At 47.2% G+C, this 24205-nt stretch overlaps 1 protein-coding gene across 3 annotated transcripts in view; it reads right to left on the bottom strand.

Moving 5' to 3' along the window:
* Positions 1-24205, bottom strand: part of palm3 (paralemmin 3) — a 44273-nt gene that overhangs the window by 3543 nt on the left and 16525 nt on the right. For all 3 annotated transcript variants that reach the window (XM_088932678.1, XM_088932679.1, XM_088932677.1), the window contains exons 2-7: positions 10041-10092; positions 7081-7161; positions 4879-4997; positions 4458-4554; positions 2638-2662; positions 660-779 (exon numbers count right to left, since the gene is read on the bottom strand). In XM_088932678.1, the coding sequence (XP_088788804.1) occupies positions 660-779; positions 2638-2662; positions 4458-4554; positions 4879-4997; positions 7081-7161; positions 10041-10085 (487 nt within the window). In that variant the 5' untranslated portion in view covers positions 10086-10092. The remainder of the gene's footprint in view (positions 1-659; positions 780-2637; positions 2663-4457; positions 4555-4878; positions 4998-7080; positions 7162-10040; positions 10093-24205) is intronic.

The raw sequence follows: 24205 nt of genomic DNA, 5'->3' as shown, positions 1-24205 counted from the left end.
AATCAGAAGTGATTGTCTTTATGCTGCTACCTGCCCAGCCCAGTAGAGTTGCCTGATCCCGCGTCGTAGTTAAATGGTGGAATCGTGTGAGGGCATGAAGCTTGCCCCCCCCCCCTTCCCATGAGGAATTAAAAGTTAATGAATGAATCGCTGCAAACAAATTCTCTGCCTCGCCACGCTCCTGCGCCTCATTAAGTCATGCCCCCAAGGTGCAACAGCTAGAGATCAGAAAAGCTCCCTGTGCATAATCCTATGCCGGGCACCAGCGAAGCCTGTTGCTGTGATCATCTCCGAGTTCGTACATATACACTTGTATGTAATTATAAGACAGGCTGCATACACCTGTCTAATAAATGCTGGAAACTGAATCTGAACTTTAATCCCCGTTGTATAAAGAAGTGCTTGTAATAGTGTTTAATTATCTTCAATAGTGAGGGACTGTGTGGTGATGGAGGAGGCCTGTGTTCCAGGGAGTTTGTGCCTGGAGTGGGGCTCCCAATAATCTCCTCTTGTAATGCAATTCTTCATTTTTTTGCAGATTAAAAAAAAAATAGATTTATTACATTTGAGTATTTTTCAATGTCAGAGCAGTGCTGCTTCTTCTTGGTATCGGACCGTGAAAGGTCAGTGCCTGGGGTCGTCGTGGCTTGGGCTGTTACCTGTCCGCGTTGCCTGGCCGTTCTCCACGAGGGCTTCCTTGTCAGGATTCGGCTTCCGAACACGGGGGGCCGGCTTTGGGGGTCCCGGGCTCACGCTTCCATGGGGGGTCGTGCTGCTGCCTGGACACCCGAGACACAAGAGGAGAACGGCGGTCACGTCTCTCAAGCAAGAACGTCAGGACCTCTGCGTCTTCCGTCACGGAGCCGAAGATCCACAAGTCGCAGGACTCACAAAGGTTTTCCACACTTGAGTTTCAGGACTTCAGAGCGGAAAGAATACCTCTTTCAAGAAGTGGGTCTTGCCTGCCTACTATGGCATCAGATGTGCCAGTCAACCGAGCTGTTGAGAGACTAACACGCGTCCTTTGATGCAGAGGCTATCTGACTTGTTAGGTTACTAGAAACTTGAGGATCATATTCTCATTAGGTTTATATTTTGGGATATTTTGTCCTACCATCCCCCCGGCTCGACTGTAAAGTCCAGCAAAAAGACCTTCACCCCCGCCTCGTCAGCCTGAAAGTACAGGCTGGGGGAGAAGGAGCTCAGGCATGCCTGCGTTTGCAGCCAAGCGGGCTCGGCCGTTCAGCAGCAGAAAGCAGCGTTGCCAAGACAACGACCGGCGGCCTGCGTGGTAGAATTCACCTTGTGAGCAACTCCGTCATGGGAGGGAATAAAAAGTTGATCTTAGAGTGCTCCAAAAAGAGTGACTTTGATGTTTATTTACAGTAGAGTAAGGTCTCAATATATGAGGGTTCGGTGCAGAGAAGCATCACAAATAGCCAAATTCACAATATAACCAAGTCTACCCCTTATACCATCACATATAATAACCATCCCTTATATGATCATTAAAATACTAATGTATTGGCTAATGTATTGGTTAATGAAATATATGATCAACTGAAACAAATTAGTGCAATCACAAACTAAAATAAACTACAATCTATCTGTGAATGTATCCTCGGTGTTCCTGCGGCTGCCCGCACTTTCTCCCTCTGCCTTACCAGCTATTCCCTGCTCTGTGTCCAGCACACCCTGCTGTAATGAGCAGGGCGACAAGACAGTCAGAGAGCCTATAAAGTCGTCTCCAGCCTGCCACCCCCCACACCGCTGACACAGAACCTGGAGCGTGTGTTACAATACAAAAACAGGACCACGCTGAGATGTGGATGCTGGGTACCTGGGCGGGTGGCGGGGAGAAGCTCACTCACTAGCTACTGTAGATTCGTCTCGTGATCCTGCTCTGTTGCGCCGCTAGTTTGAAAGTTGCGCTTAACAACCTTCGGCTCGGTTTCATCGCCCTCTCCCCTTCTTCCATTCAAGACCCCGTCAGCCAAGACCAAAATCTCGTACGAGCAAATTTGCAAATGTTAAATTCGCAGATGACCGGGCCCTACTGTATTATATTAGATTTTCAATGTGGGGAAAGCAACACGCAAGTCCTTTTTTGGACTGGGTAGTTATCGGCTTAACTAGAGAGTAGGATTTCCGGTCATGTTGCAGTCCTTGTGCCCTTCATCACAAGATCTGAAAGGGATCCATCAGTTAGATGAGTTGGCAACGGACCACATCACTGTTGTATTATAAAGAACAGAAGAATCGGCCTGAGCAGAACCCAAGCACAGATTAGAGCCCCCTCTACCCGTGTTATCTGGTGGCTTCTCTTGTAAAAAGTGGTACCATGTAGACACAGAAACAGAGGTCCGATGATGTAACGGCTGCAAATGTGATTTTAGCTTGGCATAGCGGTGCTGCAAAATCTTTTTGAAATCCCTGTGCTGATGTTTCTTTAAATGCTAATGCAATTATTCATAGTCTTAAAGAGCAGAGTGCCAAAGCGAAGCTTTGCTGTGAAGTCTGGGTAAATCTGCTGGCTTACATTTTTCTGTACATTTCCAGTACAAGAGGCTGTTGTGATCACTGTAGAAGTGATTAGCCCACACACAACTCAAGAGATGCACTCATCCCCATGCTTACCCTCTTTGAGCTTCTCTGTGCTGGTCTGTGGAGAAGAAAGAAAGATATTCGCATTAGATATTATCCCGTGAGCCTTTACTGCAGATGCATTAATCAGGCTGAACACATGAATTGGGCAAAAAAAGTCTCGAGTTTTAACATAACAATTCATGTTTTATCATGATTAGATAAGAGAACAGAGACCCAAATATCATCTCTTTTACTGGCCCCCAATATGCTCAGCTGAAGTGGATTTATTAAGTTTCATTCCAAAATGTTTTGTTTACTGTTGCTTTTGGATCCAGTTTACAGTTTACAGATTTAAAATCACCTGGAGCCCAAACACACGCTGTGCTTCTATAAAACTGTGCTTCTGGCAGATAGGCGTGGGTTGCATTGTTCCTTGGCACCAAATAATACAGTGAAATGGTTGCTGAAAGGAAATGAAAGCTTTATGTAAGATGTGGGGGAAGACGTAAAAATGACTCTGCATTCCCACAACTTGAACACAAGAGGTCGCCAGTGAGCCACCCACTGGGAGACGTGACGGAGGCTTTCTGTGCCTTTGGGTGAGAATGGTCACGGCATATTTCAGCGATGAGAAAGGCTGGACTTTTCATTTGGGTCTTTTTCAAAACCCACTCAAAGGCGCTATTGTGTAATAGTTTCACTTGAATTGCAGAGATGCAGAAACCTCTGTCAGAATTGCCTGCACCTAATCGGACAGTAACCCAGCTTGTCCACTGCCAAAACTATAATTGTTAAACGGTGCAGGTTTGTTTCCCTGTTCTCAAGCTGTATCCTGCCGAATTCGGTTCCAGATTTGATTCCGTTGGTATTTTCGGTGTGTGGCAGTTTTTTTTCTTTTATGTGTGGCAGGCCATTCCCTGACTACTGTAATGCTCTACTCGCTGGGGTATCTAAATCTACTTTGAACAAACCGCAGTATGTCCAAAATTCAGCAGCCAAAATCCTGAGCAGGTCTAGTGCAAATGATCACATTACTCCTATCCTGGAGTCCTTGCACTGGCTTCCTGTCAAATTCCGTGTGGACTTTAAAATCCTCATGCTCACCTACAAGGCTCTGCATGGCTTGGCACCTCAGTACCTGTCTGAACTATTATCGCCCTACTCCCCACCTCGCAACCCTCGCTCTTCTAATTCTGCTCTCCTTACGGTCCCCCAAGCCCGTCTACATTGTATGGGTGACAGGGCCTTCTCCTGTTATGCCCCCAAGCTCTGGAACTCTCTCCCCAAGGATATCAGAGAGTCACCTTCTCTAAACTCCTTCAAATCCAGACTCAAAACCCTCTTCTTCAGAAAAGCCTTTACTTAACTGGTTTCATTCTTCACCCCTCTGCTTTTCTTTGTACCACCATCCACGGTCTCCTCTGTATATTGTGTGTTTTATCTTGTGTATTCTTTTTGTTTATTGTTGTTGTCATTCTGTAAAGCGCTTTGAGAAGCCACCAAATATAAAATATATTTTTTAAATTATTATTATTATTAATATCCTTTGATCTAACGATCTGGATGATTGTAAGTAAAACTGAGACTGACGTCATCCTTCCTGGATGGGATAAAGACCCAGCAAATTTGCCTCCCATCTGTACAGCTGTGACTGAAGCGCGTTCCTCAGTATGCCACAGCTGGATCTGTTCTGGGATCTGTTCTGGGGCTTGATCCTCGAGCACTGGGTCCGGTGCCCACACCACCACTTCAGGCCGGCCGACCCCAATAAAAGAAACCCATCTGGGGCTGCAGAACCCAGGACCCTTAACATATGATGCACGCGCCATCGGTCATGCCGATGTCCAGCAGCACAGCTCTGTGCCCCTTACCCTCTCGGCCTCCCCTGCGTCATTCTGCGGCGGTGTGCCCTTGGCTCTGTCCAGATCCGCTGCCTCCTCTGCCAGTCTCTTGCTCTCCGTCTGCAGCCTGCGGAGAGCACAGAGAGATGCCTCAGACACGTTCGCATCAGCCTTGCTCATCTTCTCAAACAGGGCTGCAGGGCGGACACAGCTTCCTTTATCTCACCCCTGTGCTCAGAAACCCTGCACACGTAACCCTGGGGGCTCACCCCTGGGTGCCAGGCCGGCTCACAGTCATGCTCTTCAAGGGAGCACAGTGGGCAGTGCCAGCCTGCCTGCAGACTTCTCTTCTCGCAGACGATGAGCTGGGTCAGGGGCGCACACTGTGTGGCGCGTTTCGGAAGCAGCTCTGCCCCGGCCCCACTGGGGCGAAGGAGGCTAGGGGTCTTACTTGTCGATGCGCTCTTCGATCTGCTGCGCCTGCAGGCCCCAGAGCGGGGAGCGGGGGCTGGGGACCTCAGGGCTCAACGGGGGGCCTTCCATCAGCCACTGGTCCCGCAAGGATTTCCGCTGCAGGGTGGAGACAGAGATGAGGGCGCAACGTCTTAACAGGTTTGACAAAAACGAGGGTGAAATACAGTACGTTATTTGTGCTCAAATTACAGACAAGCAAGAAGCTCCTTAAGATCGAGTTTCATCCCTTTCTCAGTTTTGATTCTCTGGGAATTACATCTCCAAGGGGCTGGGCTTTTGATCAAGCCAGACTCCTCCCAGCTATTTTACAAGTACAGTTTTCGGAGGCGTTTAAATTTTAAAACGCAGTTACAGTACATGAAGTGCTGGCTGGATCAGACACTTGAGGACTGCAGCTGAGAATCACCCTTCTGTGTGATACTTTGCCCTTAACCTGCAGTAGCAAGACAATCATTTACCACGACTGTGCTCATCTGGTACAATCGTGATGCCACAGTTTCCACAAGAAAAAGCAGGTGGTTCTCTGTTATTCTGCTTTGATTGATTAATGTTTGTACTTCTATACTTGGACCTTAGCACTGTAGTGGCAGAAGGTACTTGGAATTAGAAGGAAGACTTGGTGCAGGAAAGCTGTTTGCGGAATTCTTATTTTCTTATAGATGGTGTGTAGGGGGGCTGACCTGTTTTTTTTTTTTTGTTTTTTTAGCAAATGCGCACAGAACGATTCCAACTGCTTTCCACGGTCAGCATCTACACAACAATCTGGAGCTGGCTTCTCTTGCAGTAGTACTGCAAAACGGGCCAAAGTCCGCCCATCAGCCTGTGCAGGTTTTGATGGGTGCTCTATCCTCAGCGCGATTAGTCACTGGAATTTCCTGGCTTAAAATGCCTGACTTCCCAACACAGACCTCAGTCCAGCTCCCTCACCGGCCGATAATCTCCTCTGCGCTGGTGCTGATGCAGAGCGTTTAGCAGGTACTAACTAGGCTTCTTCCTTCGTGCTGCTTTTTGAAACTTTTCCATGTACTACGCCCAGATCACACACGACAGCAAGTCTAGTTTTCTGTTTCTAACGCATGAAGGTGCACTGCGGATGAGAGGTTTTCAGTGCACCGTGACCGTGGGGGAGATACAACAGCGATGCTGAAGAGAGAAACAGAGGGTTAGGGGGGTGCCTTTCACAGGAGAATTTCGGAGGGCACTAGTCCCATACAGCAACGAAAAAATGAATTCACTTCTTGGCTCGCTTGGTTCACTTCATTCAGGAAAAGGGAACGCCAGTCTTGGAACAATGGGAGAGCAGAAGACTGAAGTGTTCGGGTAAACAAACCGGTCCGTAAAATGAACTGTGGGTAGAAAAAAGAATTGTGAGAACCGGGCAGAGGATGGGACTCTTCTGGTCAGGGGCATGATGCAGTAGTAAAGCAAAAGAAACAGTCTTGCTGTTAAAAAGACCAGCTTGGTTTCTCACCACAGATGCACCATAGAGTGTGATCGCCTCCAGAACAGCTTATAAACCTTTGACGTAGTTGAACATAAAACCCTGATGATAAATGCCTGATAAATGAAGTCCATGGTGTGCTAAGGCTGTTCCCAATACAGATACTTTTTTAATCAACTGAATTTGTGTTTTTTGCATCAGATTGAAGGTTTGGCCTTGAATTCTTGTGAAGTACTGATAGCGGAGGTTGGTGACAAAGAGGAGGTGGTCCAGGCATTGTTTTGTAAAACCCGGGAAGTCTTGAGGACCAATGCAGAGACCATCGTTTACATCTTGCTGCTGCTGTCATATGCTGCTTGCATTTATCGAGTGCCCCGTCTTGTTAAAATGAGCGCTTGCTCATATTGTGGAAATCAACCACTTTTCACAAAGTACAGTACGTCTACCACAAGCGTGTCTGTGTTAGGCCGAAAGGCCGGGCCAGGCAGCCCTCCTGTGCCAGCCTCTTCCCTGCATCGTGTTTGCCGACGCTATTCATTCCCGGTCCTGGAGAGTCTCAGTCAGTGCACCGGGTTTTATAAGGAGCCTATTATACAGATCAAGTGAGAGTCCAGAAACAAGCAGGAGAAACAGTGGCCCTCCAGGAGCAGGAGCGAAGACCGCTGCTCTGCAGGAAGAGGGGCGGGCTGTCTGCGGACCCTTCACGGAAGACCGCCTCGCCGAGGGCACGCTCGGTACCTTCATCTGCTGCAGCCGCAGTTTCTCCTCCTCCATCTCCCGCCGCGCTCGCTCCTGCTCTTCCTGGATGCGCCTCTTCTCCTGAAATGGGGGGGGGAGGAATAACCATCATGAAAGGCTCAGATTCCACCACGCAACTGCTTTCCATCCCCAGGACAGACCCCGCATCTCCATTTGCCCATCCACGGCGCTGCGGCATTAAACCTGACTCTGTCTCTATTCTGTCGAATTGCATCTCTGACATAAAAACTTGGATGACTCAAAATTTCCCTCATCTTAACTGACAAGACTGAAGTCATGCTGATTGGCTCCCCCCTTCAATGTTGGAAAGCCAATCCTGTAACCCTGTCTATGGATGATACTGTACTTGAGCTTCACTCTAAATTGAAAAACCTTGGGGTGATATTCGATTCAGGCTTAACATTCGACCCACATGTGCAGCATATTGTTAAAACATCTTTCTTTCACCTCAGAAATATCGTTAGACTACGCCCTATGTTACCACTCACTGTGGCTGAAAAGCTGTTCAACACATTTGTGTTCTCTCGAATTGACTACTGTAATGCTCTGCTCCGTATGTAAATCCATGTTGAACAAACTCCAGTATGTTCAAAATTTGGCAGCCAGAATCCTGACCAGGTCTAGTGCAAGTGATCACATTACCCCTATCCTGGAGTCCTTGCACTGGCTTCCTGTCAAGTTTCATGTTTACTTCAAAACCCTCATGCTCACCCATAAGACTCTGCATGGCTTGGCACCTCAGTTCCTGTCTGAGCTATTATGGCCCTACTCCCCACCTCACAACCTTCGCTCTTCTAATTCTGGTCCCCTATGTGTCCCCCAAGCCCATCTACACTCTATGGGTGACAGGGTCTTCTCCTGTTATATCCTTAAGCTCTGGAACTCTCTCCCCAAGGATATCGGATATCATTTACCTTCTGTAAACTCCTTCAAATCCAGACTCAAAACCTTCTTCCTTAGAAGAGCCTTTCCTTAACTGGTTCCATTCTTCACCCCTCTGCTCCTACTGTATTTAGTACCACCATCTACTGTCTCTTCTGCATATTCTCACCGTGTTTATCTTGTGTATTTTTTATTGTTTATTTTTAATTGTTGCTGTTGTCATTCTGTAAAGCGCTTTGAGAAGCCACCTTTAAAAGCGCTATATAAAATAAAGTTTATTATTATTAAGCGTCAACCTAGTGACCTGTTCTCCTTTTAGACTTCTCAGTGTCGGAAAATGATTCTGAACACTGCGGGAGTCTTTGTTCTTGGGACTCTCTTCAGTTTTAGGTGACGGAGTGGTGTGGCGTAGGCCAACCTGTCAGCAGGCGAGTGGTCGCCAGCGGTGATGTGCTGGTCGTGTGTCGTGTGGCGTGTGAGTCTGACCTATTCCCTCTTCCCTATTCCCGACAGTAAGAGTCAGGATGACCGCGCTCTCGAGCTGGTTTGGTCGCACGAGCCAGCTGACGTGCAGGGAGGACGTTTCGGGTTTCTCGGCGCCTTGAAGGCCGGTCGGAGTGGATGTTTTTGGGAGCCGTGACGGGGAGAGTGAGCGTGCCAGGGGTCCGCAGCAGTGTTGGTTTACTGCGGCGAACAGGCCGCTGATGCGCAGGAAGCACGCGGGGGTCCTGAATAATTTAGTTACCAGAGGCAGCAGGAGGGAGTGGAGGGGGATCAGTTTGCGCTTGAGAGACTGCACACCGTGGGGAGGGCTGCCCTGTTCGTCTGCCTCTGCTCCGTTTGAAACCAGACTTCCCTGCCTGGCAAACTGCAAGCGCTGTAGTAAATGGGGTTTCCCTTAGTGGACACTGGGATCTGCTGTCATGGTGACGTTAACGGACTTGGTCTAGGTTAACCCCACTTCAGTATGTTGATCTCAACCCCGGCTCTGGAGGACTCCTGAAGCTTCTGATTTTCATTCTCACTGAGCATAATCACCAAGACTAATTAGTTCCTTTAATTAAACCACTGGGCTTCTTTGATTAGACCTTTTTAAACTATTTCTTCACTAAAAACATTTTACACGTATTGTATGTGAACCTCCCTGCACCTGCAAGCAAATCTCACAACAAGAAGTATAGCTCCACAGAGGCTTGGAAAACCAGGAGACAGTGCAGAGTTGGCAAAAATCACCGCTGCTCATTTGAATGTCGTTTGAGAAAAAGGCATCCATTTAATTAAAGTGATCAATTGCCCTCAGTGATTAAGAGCTCAGCTGGAATGAAGACCAGAAACTACAATATCCATCCAGGAACAGGGCAGAGAACCCTGCTTTAGGTGACATTATCAATGAAGTCTGGTGGTGAATACAGATCAGAAGGTCTATTTGGACACAGGAAATGGTGACCTGGCTGTTTCAAGGATTTGAAATTGCTTGCCTCTGTTGTAGGTTTGGCAAAAACACTCGTCTGAAGGAACCAGTAAATGTTTTATATGTATGTTACAATTTCTCAGTGCCATAGGCAGGATACACCCTGGACCCGATGCCAGTCCATCACAGGACAAAAAAATACAGACACACTCACACCAGGGCCCATTAACCTGCCAGCCTATCTTTGAACAGTTGGAGGAAATCCAAGCGAACATGAGGGGGACATGCAAACTCCACACAGATAGCACCCCAGGTCTGGAATTGAACCCAGGGCCCCAGTACTGCAAGGCAGCAATGTTAACCACTGGGCTACTCCATTGAGTAATGCTTTCAAAAAAACAAATAGCAGTTGTAGTTTATCATTATATCATGTTTCTAGTAACTGCAATCCAGTTATGCCCTCTTTGAAGGGCGTCACTGTAATATCTACACTGGAAAGTCTTGCATATTTCAGTGGGAGCTTATTTAATTAATACACAGCTTGTTTTTGCTTGGAAGTGAGCTTTTGCTCCCTTGTCAGCTCCATTCAGGACCCCCAGACTAACACAAAGCCAGGATCGCTGCGGCCAGCGTCCCCCCGACTCACCGCGATGGCCTGCAGCCTCTGCTGGTACTTCTCCGCCTCGTCCATGGTGGTCCTGTAAGGCAGAAGAGCGAGCCGGTCAGCACAGTTGGGGTGACCCCAGAAAGATCCCACACCCAGCTCTGTCATAGGAGGGGGACCCAGGCAGGTGCCCCCCCCCCCTCTTTCCTGGGAGTGTGGGGTCTTTAAACACTTAGTTTGTGAGCTTTGCATGTGATGTCTGATGCTTTTACAAAAGCCCAAAATGTACTATATTTTAGGTGCAAGGATTCTACTGTATTACATTGTAGCGGCGAGGCTTAATAATAAGGCAGAATTAAGTGTTTCTGAGCTTCCCAAATGAGGCCCCATTTCTCTGTTCATCTCTGTGGTGCAGCCACAGAGAGACCATTAGTGCAGGGTGATTTAAGGTTTCCTAGGACAGCTCCCAAAGGGGGATGCACTTAGCTAAGTCTGGCTATCATGATCAATGGTCATCCACTGGCGCCTATCAGTCTAGGGAGTGCCGGATGGACATCTGGACTGCATTACTAAGTGTCAGGACTAAGTGACTCATATCTCACCTTGATCAACCAATCAGGGACTGGTAGGGCTGAGTAACCCACGTGGGACTCTGATGCCCATGGAACTTTCAGCCAATCAACGAGCTGAAGTTCCTCCAGGTAAAAACAGGCAACACAGGCCTGGAGATTCAGATTCAACAAGATTCAGATTCGGGAGATTCAGTAAGATTCTGGAGAGGATTCTGTGGACTGTTCTAAAGGGAATTCAAAGGAGAATTCCAGGGCAGGACGGCCCAGGAGCAGAAGGCTCCCAAGGGCAGGACATTCTCGCAGCGCGCCTCCTGACCATCCCGAGACTCAGCCCGGACAACCACGGAACGGCCAGTGTGTCCGAGTGCCAGAACTTTCCTTTGTTCTAAGAGTCTAGAGTGGAGGTTGCCAGAGAGTAACCAGCAGCAGGCCTCGTGGACAGGTCAGAACTGTGGACAGCTGAATCACTATTCAGAACTAGCTCTTCATCAGGAACGAACCGGTCCTCTTCCTGACTTGCTGGGATCCACAGTCATCTTTTCTCCTGTGCACAAACTTTGCTAGTTAAAGCCAACACTAACTAGCCGGTCAGTGAGCATCAGCAGCGCACCGTCGCAAGCCGCACAGCACAGCCTGGCACGGAGCCAGAGAGCGCGGATTGGACAGCAACAAGCCTGCAGCTGATTGTTTGTGCCTGCAGGAGATCTGAATCCCCAGAAATTGGATGAGTATTCAACTTCAATGCATTACAGCTCGAGAATTCAATTGTTATCCCAACCAGTTGATATCAATTTAATTCCTAAGAGTTATGTACTTGTTTTGAGTATCTAATGTAGAAGTTATAACCAAGTTCATTTACGAAACGGTCTTAATGAATGATATACTGAACGTATGTCCTCTTGATGTGTAACACTTCGTAACTGATTGAATATATACCTTTTGTATTCTGATAACCCTCTCGATAAGATCTGTTAGGTTTACATGCATATTCTATGTATTAATAAATGTATCCTCGTGTATTAGTACCTGTGTGTGTGCGTTGTTTGAGTTATGTCGCATGGTTGGATTCTAAAGCCATCAAAAGAATCAATTTTGTGATTTACTGCTACAATTAATAATTGTCTCAGTAAATGCCCAAACCCTACAGAACTGGTGCCTTCAGAGAGCCACTATGATTACATATTTGGCGTCCCTGAACGGCTATGAAACACTACATTTATGGCGTCCCTGGGTGGGCGTGGCAAGACTGAAATGAATCAACCAAGCGGAATAATTCATATAAAACGCCGCGGGTTTCATACACGATAATACAGTGTGCTGAAAGCCGAAAGAAAAAGTTCCCCTTGCTCTTTAAGCAGTGCTTGAGTGTTTTGTGATCTTTTGCGATCTACAGGGTTGATTGCATACTTGATCTTGTGGTTTTCTGTGGTAAAACTGTGATTTCGTGCTTAAAAGTAATACTCTTTAAGTTTAACGATGGTTGCTAAAAGGTCTGAATTCGAGTCGCTATTAAGCACTCTCTCTAGCAGCGACAAGTCTGACCACGATCTCTTCCATATCTCCGTCAGCGGAGAAGCTAGAAGAATAAATCTCCATTCTCTGAGAGAGCTAGCGAAGGACATAGAGAGATTTGACCCCGCAGTGTCAGAGAATAATATCGAGAGTTATATTCAAGACCTCAGGTATAACCTGCAGTTCCTGCCAAACGCCACAGAACAGGAGAAAGTGTTTCTGGTCAGGAAAACTACCAGCGGAGCTGTACATGAGTGGATGGCTAGGCAGATGAAAGAAGTCTGTAATGACTTTGAGCAGCTATGTCAAGCACTTATCGAAGAATACAGTGCGTTTATTGACCCGACTGCCGCGATAGCCGCCGCCCTTAACATTAAGCACGAGAGAGCAGAGTCCCCTCGCGAATATTACGAGAGACTTAGACGAACTTATTTTGCAGGGCGAAATGATGAGGGTTGCGAAGAGAACACACATTTCAAGGGTTTATTCATTGCGAATCTCCACCCATCAGTCAGAAAGATGATCTTAATGCATACAGATGCACAGACAATGAAAGTGACTGATATTAAGAGATTAGTGCAGAAAGCCTGGGAGTATGATGTCCAAAGTCGCTCTGAGCAAAAAGCTGCTAAAGCGACCGTGTTCGCCGTCAGAGCCAGCAGGGTTAATTCCCTCCTGCTCGAAGGAGCACAGGCTCCTGAGCTGGCTAAGCCCCGTTCCAAAGCAGGCACACAGGACCGCACCCAGCGTCCTAAGTGCCATGAGAACACCGGGGGAGGGAAAGGGCTAGAAAAGGCTGAACAAAAGGATTCAGTAGCCACCCGCCTGGCCAGGCTTGAACAAGCTTTATTAGGACAGGAACAACCGCTCCCCAAGGCTGCCGGAAGCGTGAATGAGCTGATACTCTCCACTGGAGGAGGCGGAGACCCGCCCCCTCCCACTCCCTCAGTCTATCTGATTGAGCGGAAGGGTTCCTGCCTGGATGAGGTCGGCCACTCCCAAGCGAGTGCTGACTCCACCCCTGAAGTCACAGAGCAGGCAGTAAAACACAGAGGAAAAGCAGGAAGCTTTTACCTCAAGGCTGCCATGGGAGATGTCTTACCCAGTGAGACACTGATTGACACTGAGGTTGAAAGGTGTTTGATGTCACACGGCAAGCTCAAACGGGTAGAAAAAGAAAAGGGCATGCGACTCAGAGAGGAACCTTTGGTGGATCACCAGAAAGGCAAAGTGTGGAAACAGGTCAAGGCTCCTAAGCCTTCTGTACAGAAGGAAAGGGGGGCCAAGAGGCAGACTGTGCTCACACAGTGCCCACCGAACACAGAAGCCTATGCGGAGATTCCTTCTGTTCCCTCTGGACAAGAAATAAAAATATTATCTTGTTTCCCAGATATACAGGGAAGTCGTGCCCTGGCCAAGGTCACAACAGCCTCCATGCCACAGGAGCGGTGCTCCAAGCAGCCGCCTGATCCACCAGGTAAAGCACACCCCTTTTACATCCCTAAAGAGGAGCAGATCTCCCCACCTGGCGATGAAAAGGAGCTTTCCCTGTGCACCCTGGCACCCAAGAGGGGTCAGGACCACCACCCTGCAGTGGTGGAAGGGATCCAGATGACAGGAGAGCAGGTTGGTGATGTAGCCCTCACCCTTAGCCCTGAGAGGTCCTCTATCAGTGAGGATCTGCTTGAGCAGCTGTCATGGGGCCACCGCCAGGTGCCCCTGGTGCAACATTCACAGGTTAGACAGGAGGTCCAGCTGGACGCTGAGACTACTGCGCTGTGGACACACCTGATCCCAGATGCCGATTCCCTCTGCTGTGACCCAGGGAACCTGCAGTCAGGTAACATTATTTCTCACAACTACCAGGTAGTGAGTGAGACTGACCTGATTGTTCCTGCCTCAACGGCAGGGTTTCCAACACACCCAGTCCCCCAGAAGGGACAGGGAATGAAAGCCGAGCCAGTTTTCTTACAGCCACCAGCTCAGTCTGTCAGTCTGAGTCTGACCAACAGTGGTTCACCCAGACTGGAGCTGGATGGTCAAGTCACCCGCCTGCCAGTGCAGGACATCGCAAAGAGGGGTGTCAGAATCCCCGCCTGTACTGACATGGGCCTGGTGGGTGATAGTGAGTTCGAAGACAGTGAACTAGCTATCCCAGTGCTGGGGCAGCTCCCTGAACCCCTAGCGAGGGAAGGGGGGAGCGAGCAGGTGTCCTACACCCACGCCCAGCGAACGATTGTAAACATGCCGATAGAGGGATTCCTCAATCAGGAAGTGTGCACGGTGGACCGGAACAGTGAGAATGGGATAACAATCCCAGATCACTCAGGTGCTCCAGATGACCACTCAGCCGAGGGTCAGGCATGCTCCACCGCTGCACCACCCCCTGCAGGGTTCCTAGAGCACAGGCATGAACAAATCGAAAAAGCAGATGCCCTGGAAATGGAGGAGCAGCATCAGCAGCTGCGTCAGATCTCCCCAGATTTCCAGGATGTTGGTGCCCAAGATGCCACATGGCATACTGAGAAAGACACCATGTACACGCTGCACCAGCTTAGAAAGGCAACAGTCACTCAGAAGGAGATGACTGGGATCAGCCACCCTAAAAGACTTTTGGGAGGACTGATTGCTGCCACCACTGTTGTGCATTTGCTCTTTTTGGTAGGTTTGTGTGCTACTGGCACTCTCACCCTGACTGCCCCAAGAAGGCAGGTGTCAGAGAGGCCAGAAGGTAGTGACAGACTGTATCAACAGCAGCAAAAGTTGGAAAGCTTAGGGAAAATCCTACAGGCAACTTCCTATGCAACAGGGTTAAACCTTATTCCCCAACCAGTGGACATGATTGTTGGTGTTATACAGTGGGTTTATGCTTGTGTGCAACAGGCCAGAATGTTGACACAAGACCTGTTAAGGGAGTTTAGTGCCACTGTAGCCAGTCTAATCACGGCACAAATCCCAACCCACTTGATTCCACTCTTCTCAGTAGAGGAGTGTGTGACATTAACCCCATCGCTCATAGTTCACCCAGAAGGCAATCCAAGATTGAATTCGGTTCCAAATCTTGAGATGGGTATGGCTACCAAAGCTATCCATTGGCTGTGTCTAAACGATTCACCAATGAAGGGTGTAAAGCTACTAATGGGCAGAGGGAGGTTAATGAACCCCATGAAGAGCAGGTGGGACGTAAATGGCTGGTCAACACACCACATTTAACTGACAGTGTACTCTGAATGATGTACTCTCACATCAAGATGTACTCCGGGTAGCATGAATGAGTCAAAGGTAGCATGTCAAAAGAAAGGAAGTGACTTCTCCCCAAATATCTACTACAGAGGTATCAGATATTGACAGTGAGCTTCCTGATGTGTAATTCCTAGACTTAGATAATGTCTCCTACCGTGTTTATACATACTCCAGATGTTATTCATCCTGTTTGTATCCAATGCTGGTTCCGGTATGAATTCTCGAGGAGTAATGTGGACATTTAAGGTTAATGTTCTAATGGCAAGGGACATCACTTAACTCTGTTTTGTTTTGAAGGCAACAACGCCTCAGGACCTCGTGACCTTCAAAAAGGGGGGATATGTAGCGGCGAGGCTTAATAATAAGGCAGAATTAAGTGTTTCTGAGCTTCCCAAATGAGGCCCCATTTCTCTGTTCATCTCTGTGGTGCAGCCACAGAGAGACCATTAGTGCAGGGTGATTTAAGGTTTCCTAGGACAGCTCCCAAAGGGGGATGCACTTAGCTAAGTCTGGCTATCATGATCAATGGTCATCCACTGGCGCCTATCAGTCTAGGGAGTGCCGGATGGACATCTGGACTGCATTACTAAGTGTCAGGACTAAGTGACTCATATCTCACCTTGATCAACCAATCAGGGACTGGTAGGGCTGAGTAACCCACGTGGGACTCTGATGCCCATGGAACTTTCAGCCAATCAACGAGCTGAAGTTCCTCCAGGTAAAAACAGGCAACACAGGCCTGGAGATTCAGATTCAACAAGATTCAGATTCGGGAGATTCAGTAAGATTCTGGAGAGGATTCTGTGGACTGTTCTAAAGGGAATTCAAAGGAGAATTCCAGGGCAGGACGGCCCAGGAGCAGAAGGCTCCCAAGGGCAGGACATTCTCGCAGCGCGCCTCCTGACCATCCCGAGACTCAGCCCGGACAACCACGGAACGGCCAGTGTGTCCGAGTGCCAGAACTTTCCTTTGTTCTAAGAGTCTAGAGTGGAGGTTGCCAGAGAGTAACCAGCAGCAGGCCTCGTGGACAGGTCAGAACTGTGGACAGCTGAATCACTATTCAGAACTAGCTCTTCATCAGGAACGAACCGGTCCTCTTCCTGACTTGCTGGGATCCACAGTCATCTTTTCTCCTGTGCACAAACTTTGCTAGTTAAAGCCAACACTAACTAGCCGGTCAGTGAGCATCAGCAGCGCACCGTCGCAAGCCGCACAGCACAGCCTGGCACGGAGCCAGAGAGCGCGGATTGGACAGCAACAAGCCTGCAGCTGATTGTTTGTGCCTGCAGGAGATCTGAATCCCCAGAAATTGGATGAGTATTCAACTTCAATGCATTACAGCTCGAGAATTCAATTGTTATCCCAACCAGTTGATATCAATTTAATTCCTAAGAGTTATGTACTTGTTTTGAGTATCTAATGTAGAAGTTATAACCAAGTTCATTTACGAAACGGTCTTAATGAATGATATACTGAACGTATGTCCTCTTGATGTGTAACACTTCGTAACTGATTGAATATATACCTTTTGTATTCTGATAACCCTCTCGATAAGATCTGTTAGGTTTACATGCATATTCTATGTATTAATAAATGTATCCTCGTGTATTAGTACCTGTGTGTGTGCGTTGTTTGAGTTATGTCGCATGGTTGGATTCTAAAGCCATCAAAAGAATCAATTTTGTGATTTACTGCTACAATTAATAATTGTCTCAGTAAATGCCCAAACCCTACAGAACTGGTGCCTTCAGAGAGCCACTATGATTACATATTTGGCGTCCCTGAACGGCTATGAAACACTACAACATTGTGCAAATCTAAACTACTCACTTGGCTAGCAGTAGGATTTCACTTTAAAGGGCAGACTTTCAGATTTCATAGTACATAGCTCCATTGTTTACAGTAATGATACAATGCACGCCGATTTATACGGAAACTGATTTCACTTATTCCGAGGAATTTCTCAGAAAATGCAGAGAATCTCTGTAACCTGAAGAACATGATTTTCATTTTCACAGACAAGTATGGGCTTGGGTCAGAGATCACCAGGCCCTGGACGGGGAAGCACTGACTTCAGCAGGAGCCCAGGAACCGAGTGATTTTGTACACTTTTGTTGTTTTTTTTCTGTGAGAAATATACGCTGGAGGAGTATATTATTCTTCTGGTTTGAAATGCTGCCAGCACACTAGAATCAGAGCTTGATTAAGCATCAAGTGCACTGATCTTAAACTGACAAGACAGAAACAAACTACTGGCTGGGCTGTGGCAATTAACGAGGCCCACAGTGCTGTTGCTGCCTTCAGCTGCACTGAACCGCTGGGTTCAAAAGGTGTAAGGCAGGCTGGGGGCTAACTAACCTGTGACATTGTCCAGGCGGGTGTTAATTAAACCAATTGCATTGATTTTTTTTCTATATTTATTCTGAACTTCAGCTTTGTGTATTTAAGAAAAGGAACCCACAGTCCACATATACAAGAGCCACTTTAAATTAAAGATTTCTCGTGCTATGGGATTGAGAACAGGGTCCTCTGCGTTTGATGTTTGCAGACACTTCAGGAGTACAGCTGTGATATTTTAAAAGGAAAAGCACGCAGGATGTCTTCTTCCTTGGGCTCCTTGATCTGAATCCTGACCCCAGCAAGAAAAACCATAAGATAAAAGCAGAAGAGTGAATAGGTGCCCAGGCTCGGCAGGGGCCTTGCTGTTTTGCGAAAGCATCTTACGTTGACGTGGCTTGAGTTTTGATCAGGACTATGTTGCAGGGAGACACAACTGAAGCAGTTACGGGAGGGTCTGTGGTCCCCAGTCGCTCCTGGGTGAGTGGCTTTTCTGCAGGTTTTCAGTCCAGATGGGCTCTTTACACCCTGAATCAGCTCTACGGTGCCAATTCCAGGACCAGGAGTGGGGACCAGCAGGCTAAAGCATTCTCTGTGTGTTGCTCTTATCTAGAGGACCTCGGATATCTGCAGTTGTGCAGCGATGAGCAATGAGATGTTGCAAGAGGATGCAGAGCCAGAACTGCATTCCAGTAGGCGGTGCCTCTCCCCTCCCTCTTCCCTGCTCCAGACCTGCCAAGAGTTCCTTGTGGGGAATCCGGGAGCTTGGCGCACACAGCGACCCGGCTCCAGGGGGGAGTAAAGAGGTCAGCAGCCTGCATTCCCTGGAATCCGTCAGGGGAAATTCCCTTCCTGAAGAGATGGCAAAGGTGGTCGAAAATATTTGGCTGTGGAGGGTCGACCGCCATTAATGCATATTTTTCTTTCTTTTTCCTCAGAAATTTGGAATGGCAGACCTTTCCTCTTTTATACCCACCCAGTTTTGGAATCAACAGTTATTGGCAGTTATTCCTACAGAGAACAGAGCTTTAAAAATTGCTTACTTTAAAAATGTCTAAAAACCAATGTCTTTAGACTTCATCCTGCACAGTATATTTGAAAAGCTTTGTGCGTCTGGGAAGGCCCTGACAGAAGCGGTTTCCAGGTGCAGGCAGCAGACTTCCTGTAGAATCCCAGTTCAGAAAGGTGTACTGGAACCCCAGCCAGCCCTAGTCAGTATCTGTGGCCTGTGGTGTTGACAGAGCTTGTCCAGTCACGAGTAACTGCATGCCTTTCCCAGAAGAGTGGAAAATGTTCCTCGAGTTATACTTTTCTTAAATAGCAGCAAAAACAAAACGACGGCAACAATATGGCTAACCTGCTTGGTATGTTTAAAGTAGAAACAACTTTCCCTTGAGTCTCATTTCTTGATGGATCAAAGGAAACTTTTAGGAGCTTCCAGCTAAGTCATTTGCTACAGTATAATTAAGGTCACAGAATAAGTCCTTTGCTGACTTAAAAAAAAACTTACAATGCACAGCAGTACAAAGGGAGCCTTATCAGACACTCTTCCTGGCTCGTTGGTTCAGTTTAGTGTTCAGTTACCTACCCCACTGTTACTATAGCAATGGATACACAACTGATAGGAAAATAAGCTGCTTTTAACTTACAATGCAAAGCCTTTAAATGGCTCTTTTTCTAAGATGCACATTTTAATTTAATTTCGCTCTGGAGCTACACACCCACCTACCATCTGCTGTTAGCACAGGAAAGCATTAGCAAGACCAGATCTGTGGTTCTGAAGCTCAGGGAGGTCATCAACAAGCCGATAGGTTATTGTATAGTACAGTATGTCAAGGTTAAAACTGAAGTACAGCGCAGAGGAATCATGGCACAACATTGGTGAAATACACTAACCGAGTGCTAAAGCATGATACAGACCAGGGAAAGCTTAAGCAAAGTTGAAATGAAATACCCTGTGGGTTATCTGTGGTAAGCATTCCTAAACATTTCAGGCTTTAGTGTCTTCTAGGAAGCCCTGTAATGCTCCCTCTGCTTTTCGAGATCTTCATGCTTGATAAGTTTCTTTGCAGACTTCAGAGTGGCCCAGGTGGAGCTCCAGGGTAGAGATGTTTTGTGTTTGACCCTGGGTCACTGACTGGTCTCCACAGACACTATCTGGGGTACAGTACGCTTTACGAGGTTCCAGACCCCATGTGTACTGTATGACCAAACAGACAATGTTATTTTTATTCAAGAATGGCAAAACAACAGGTACTTTGCCTTTAAAAAAATTGTGAGCACTCAAATGCTCAACCATGAAAATTGAGCAGAGTCTAAACACTGGAAAAAGTTTTAAAAAATGCTGTTTTTGACCCCTCTCAAAATGATGCCTTTAGTACCTGGCAACTGAATTTGACTCCCAGAGTTTTTGGACAGGGGGTCAGTGGCTTCCCGTGTCAAAAGCCTTTCTTGAGCACCTTTCATTGGCCAGGGTCCTCCCCTGCAGCAATGTGAACTCTCCTCCACAGCACCGTGGAGCTCTCTCTGAGGGTGGGGGTGCTTGTCTGCAGGTATACAGTCTCCCTGCGTAATACGGGAGCAATCTGTGTAATCTCAGAATCTGGGCAAAATTACTCCATAGTACATGCCTCAAGCTACAGTACGTACATATTAACACAGAGGATTTAAAATAACTGGTAGGAATGGTCTCACTGCACATCTGATGTTTAGAAGATGATTAAAACCAAGTTTACCCTTGGTTTACAGTGCCGTCAGTGCACTCTGGTAAGTCTGGTGTGACCTGTGTGGTCTTGCTCTTTTAAGGGAGGGCACAGTAAGCGCTTGCCTTCCGTCAGTTAAGAGTGTGAGGTGCAAAAACAAGAAGTTGTTTCAGGCCTCAGCCATTTCCCCAGCCACATTGCCAGATGTGGCTGGGGAAGTGATTGCAGAAAGGGCAGGGAATGCCACAGGCCTAATTCACTGTCCCGAGGGGAAAAAACAATCACTCTGCCAGCGCAGGGAAAGCACTTCACAGAGAACATAAAAAGAAGGGAGTGTTTTAAGTCATGGGTGAGGGAAACTTTTAAGCATTACTTTTAGTTGGTGTTGGCAGGCACCTGGTGCTCAACGCCAAGGTGTGTTAGTCAAAATACGTTTCACTGGTTATCTTAGCCACGATCGAGTCAGGCAGCAACTTGTATTGTGTGCTTCTTTCGGGGGGCTTCTCTGTTTAGGTGTGTAGAAATAGCCACACCACTGGAGATGTTGATTATGGACATGCTTGCTTCCTGTCAGCCCAAACGGGAGTGTGGCTGGGCCTTGAGGCCCATGTGCCTGCAAAGCCTTTCAGTCGTCACCTTTCTCCAACCTTGAGAAAAGGAAACAAGTACATTCAGGTGGACCGAGAATAACGAGACCTCTGTATGCAACATGCCTGGGCTGGTGGAGCACTTAAGGTACAACTGAAGGACAATGGATTTGGCTACAGGCCATTAAGCCCCACAGTTACGTAACTACTGAATCGGTCAAAAATCAAAAGCTAATTGGTAAGTGTGAGCCTTAAATAAGCACAGAACTGGTCTGAGAAGCTCTTGAGATTCATATACAGCAAGGTAGAAAGTTCCAGCTCAGCAGAGCCCTAACATATAGCAAAGGATACAGATAAATTAAGTTAGTGCTGACCACATGTAGACTGACCAAGACATCACCTCTGGTAACAGTTTTTTGGTTTCTGTATGTACTTTAACTGGAAGCCAGTACCGAGTAGCTAGGATATGTGTGATGTACAGTTTTTAATGGGTTCTGTCTCTTTTGTCTCTCTCTAGCAGCTGAGTCCACACCTGTAACCTTGATATACTGTAGCTTGTCTAGTCTCACCAGTAAAAACACTTTCCTTGTGCCCAGCCTGGGCCCTATGAACCGACTGTCACTGTTTTGAACCTGTGTAATTACACCAGCTAGCCTTGACCAGCTGTGCACTGGGAGGAGTCGCACCATTGCACCACCACAGTGCAGGCAGCCCAGTTCGTGGTGGCTTTATAGGTGAAAAGTGCAGCCTGCGATTGGTGCTGTGACACACACCTGCGAGTGTGCAGGTTTTCGTCTTCGCCAAATGTCCCTAATTGATGGGTGTGTAATAACAAAGAGATGATTGTAACATTGTTGAAAAAGAGCTTCTCTGGATAATACCTGGGTGGATCGTCTTCACTCAGGTTCAGAAAGGCTCAGTCCTTCTAACAAGAATTAGGACAGAATCCTAAATTCCAAAACAAGTGGGAATCGGATGCAGTTTTCATTCACGTGATGCGGACCAGGCACTGGTCTCTCTCTAGCAGCTGAGTCTGCACCTGTAACATTGATATAGCGGGTGAGCTCCCCTTCACAGTTTAACGTCGGCAGTGTGTGAAAGTAGCTTTTCAGGGGCTCCACGGTATCTCTAAGCTGATCCTCCCTAAATAAAGGCAATTAGGGAAAGAAAAGACAGAATCTCTTTGTTGGACGACAGCTCCCCAGACACCACAAATAACTCTCTGGTGCCTCTGAGAGACAGTGTGCTGCTGTCTGCCTTCCAGATACGGTACAGACAAGGTTAAACACAGAGGGGGGGACGCGGAGGTTCTGATACCTGTACAGAAATACTAGTTCCCGTGACGGTCGTTAGCATATGAGCTTGAGTGTATGGCAAATAGGGTGGCTGTCAGCAAAGTCCTGTAGGCCGAGAGAGAGGCATTTAGCATTTGTAGTACTGTTTCATCAAGACACAGATCAGTGCCACTCCACTCTCCCTGTATGAACAAGCCTCTCTGTTCCCTGTCTGAGCTTGGTACTCTTCCAGTGTACCTGGGGCGTCCTGTTTATGCTCTTGGGCCTTCCTGAATGATGGCTTCTTTGTAGTTTTGCACAGGTGAAGCCAAGCTGAATCCCCAAGAGTAAAACTCAAGGTCAAGTAACCGACTTAAAAAAAAAAACAGGATAAAGGACCTTTTGACAAACTGAGATAGTTTATATTGAATTTTAAGACAGATTTGTAGTGCCTATAAAAGAAGAAAATATAATCCCCTCACATAAGTGGTAACAATGTGGTCTGGGTTTTAAGTAGCCGTTTTTGTGCTCCTATTTTTTTTTATGAAATGTGGCCAGGAGCTTTTCATGCTAAATATTTTCCTTGCTACTAGAATCAAAACTCATCTTCTTGTTGCACAGCAGTTTGATTCAGTTTTATCAGCAGGATAAACTTGTGTAATCTGGCAGTGTGGGATTTACATATCTGTATCCACACAGATTTACTGTACATGAATCGAGTTAACAAGCCTGAAATATCCAGCACTTGGTGATGACACGTTTGATAGCGAGCAGCTCTTTAGAGCTTTGTAGCTGTACGGAGTCTCATTTCCAGCCCCCACCGTAGTTACCGAAGTGGCTCATCAAAGGTAAAGTGGCAGGAAGTCAGTGTTTATGAAACCTGCTGCTTTCACCAAAAGCATAGAGAAGCATTTCTCTCTTCTACCTGTGCAGCATGAACATAAAGCCCTGAGCACTCAGCCAAAAAACGAACTGAAAACCACACAGCTTGCCATCAAGGTCCCAGCTAGAAAGAAATTATAGAAAATGGCAAAAGTCTCCTCCAGTAGATGAGAAGGAATGCTCTTGAAGAAGACAGGTAAGCAACAGGCCCACAATATTCAGACCCTTGATGCATCTAATCAGAGCTCTGGAAAACATTCCTTTAACATTACAGGTGCACAGCATTGTATCACAGGTCCCTTGAAACTAAGGCTTGCTTCTTTGCTGTGCTCAATAACTATGACAGAGTCATTTAAAAATCCGCCAGCCCAGCACCTTGTGAATTCATCACCCCTCTCTCTCTCCTCTGTGGCTCTCAATAATACATGCCCTGTTGACTCCGAGACATGAACCGACACGCCCCAGGAATGTGTCACGCAGAGCGCAGCGGAATGAGAGGCAGAGATAAGGCGCTCCTTTCGGAAAACTGCAATCAGCTGCAATCGGCTGAATGCAGTCAGCTGCAAATGCATTAATAACAGGGTGTCTGTCCCACTGTCCTTAGGGCTGAAGAAAAGGCGTCATTTTTTCTTCTTATCGTCTCCTGCGCAGTAACCTCAGCAGTTTTGCAGTGAAGGAGGCTGGGGCCGCACGGATAGCACAACAGGGAAAGCTTTTGAAGTGTTAAACCGGTGGAGTGCTAGATCTTGCTTTGCTCAAGGGCATGCGAATGAACTGGAACCTGACTGGAATGCCGACCTGGTTTTTCGACTTTGTTACCTGCTGCTTCTCACTTACAGGCATGAAGTCCTGAAAGACTCCCTGCGCTCAGCAAAATCCAGCTTTAGCATTACAACCCAATTGAAGACAGCGTTCTCATGAAGTGACACTGAGCTGTGTTCAATATTGAACGTAGCCTCAAATGTACTATATATACGGCCAGCAGTCATTTTTACTTCCTCCCTGTATGTCTAATGATCAAGTCATTTTTTTCATGCAGCTCTCCTGAAAATGAATGTTTATGATAAGGGTTGAGACAAGTCAGGCTCCGTAACTACC

The sequence above is a fragment of the Atractosteus spatula genome, chromosome 14, assembly GCF_055471065.1.
Source record: "Atractosteus spatula isolate fAtrSpa1 chromosome 14, fAtrSpa1.hap1, whole genome shotgun sequence".
NCBI classification, from domain to species: Eukaryota; Metazoa; Chordata; class Actinopteri; order Semionotiformes; family Lepisosteidae; genus Atractosteus; species Atractosteus spatula.
Note: the sequence above shows the minus strand (reverse complement) of the source record. Positions and strands in the feature narration are given on the sequence as shown.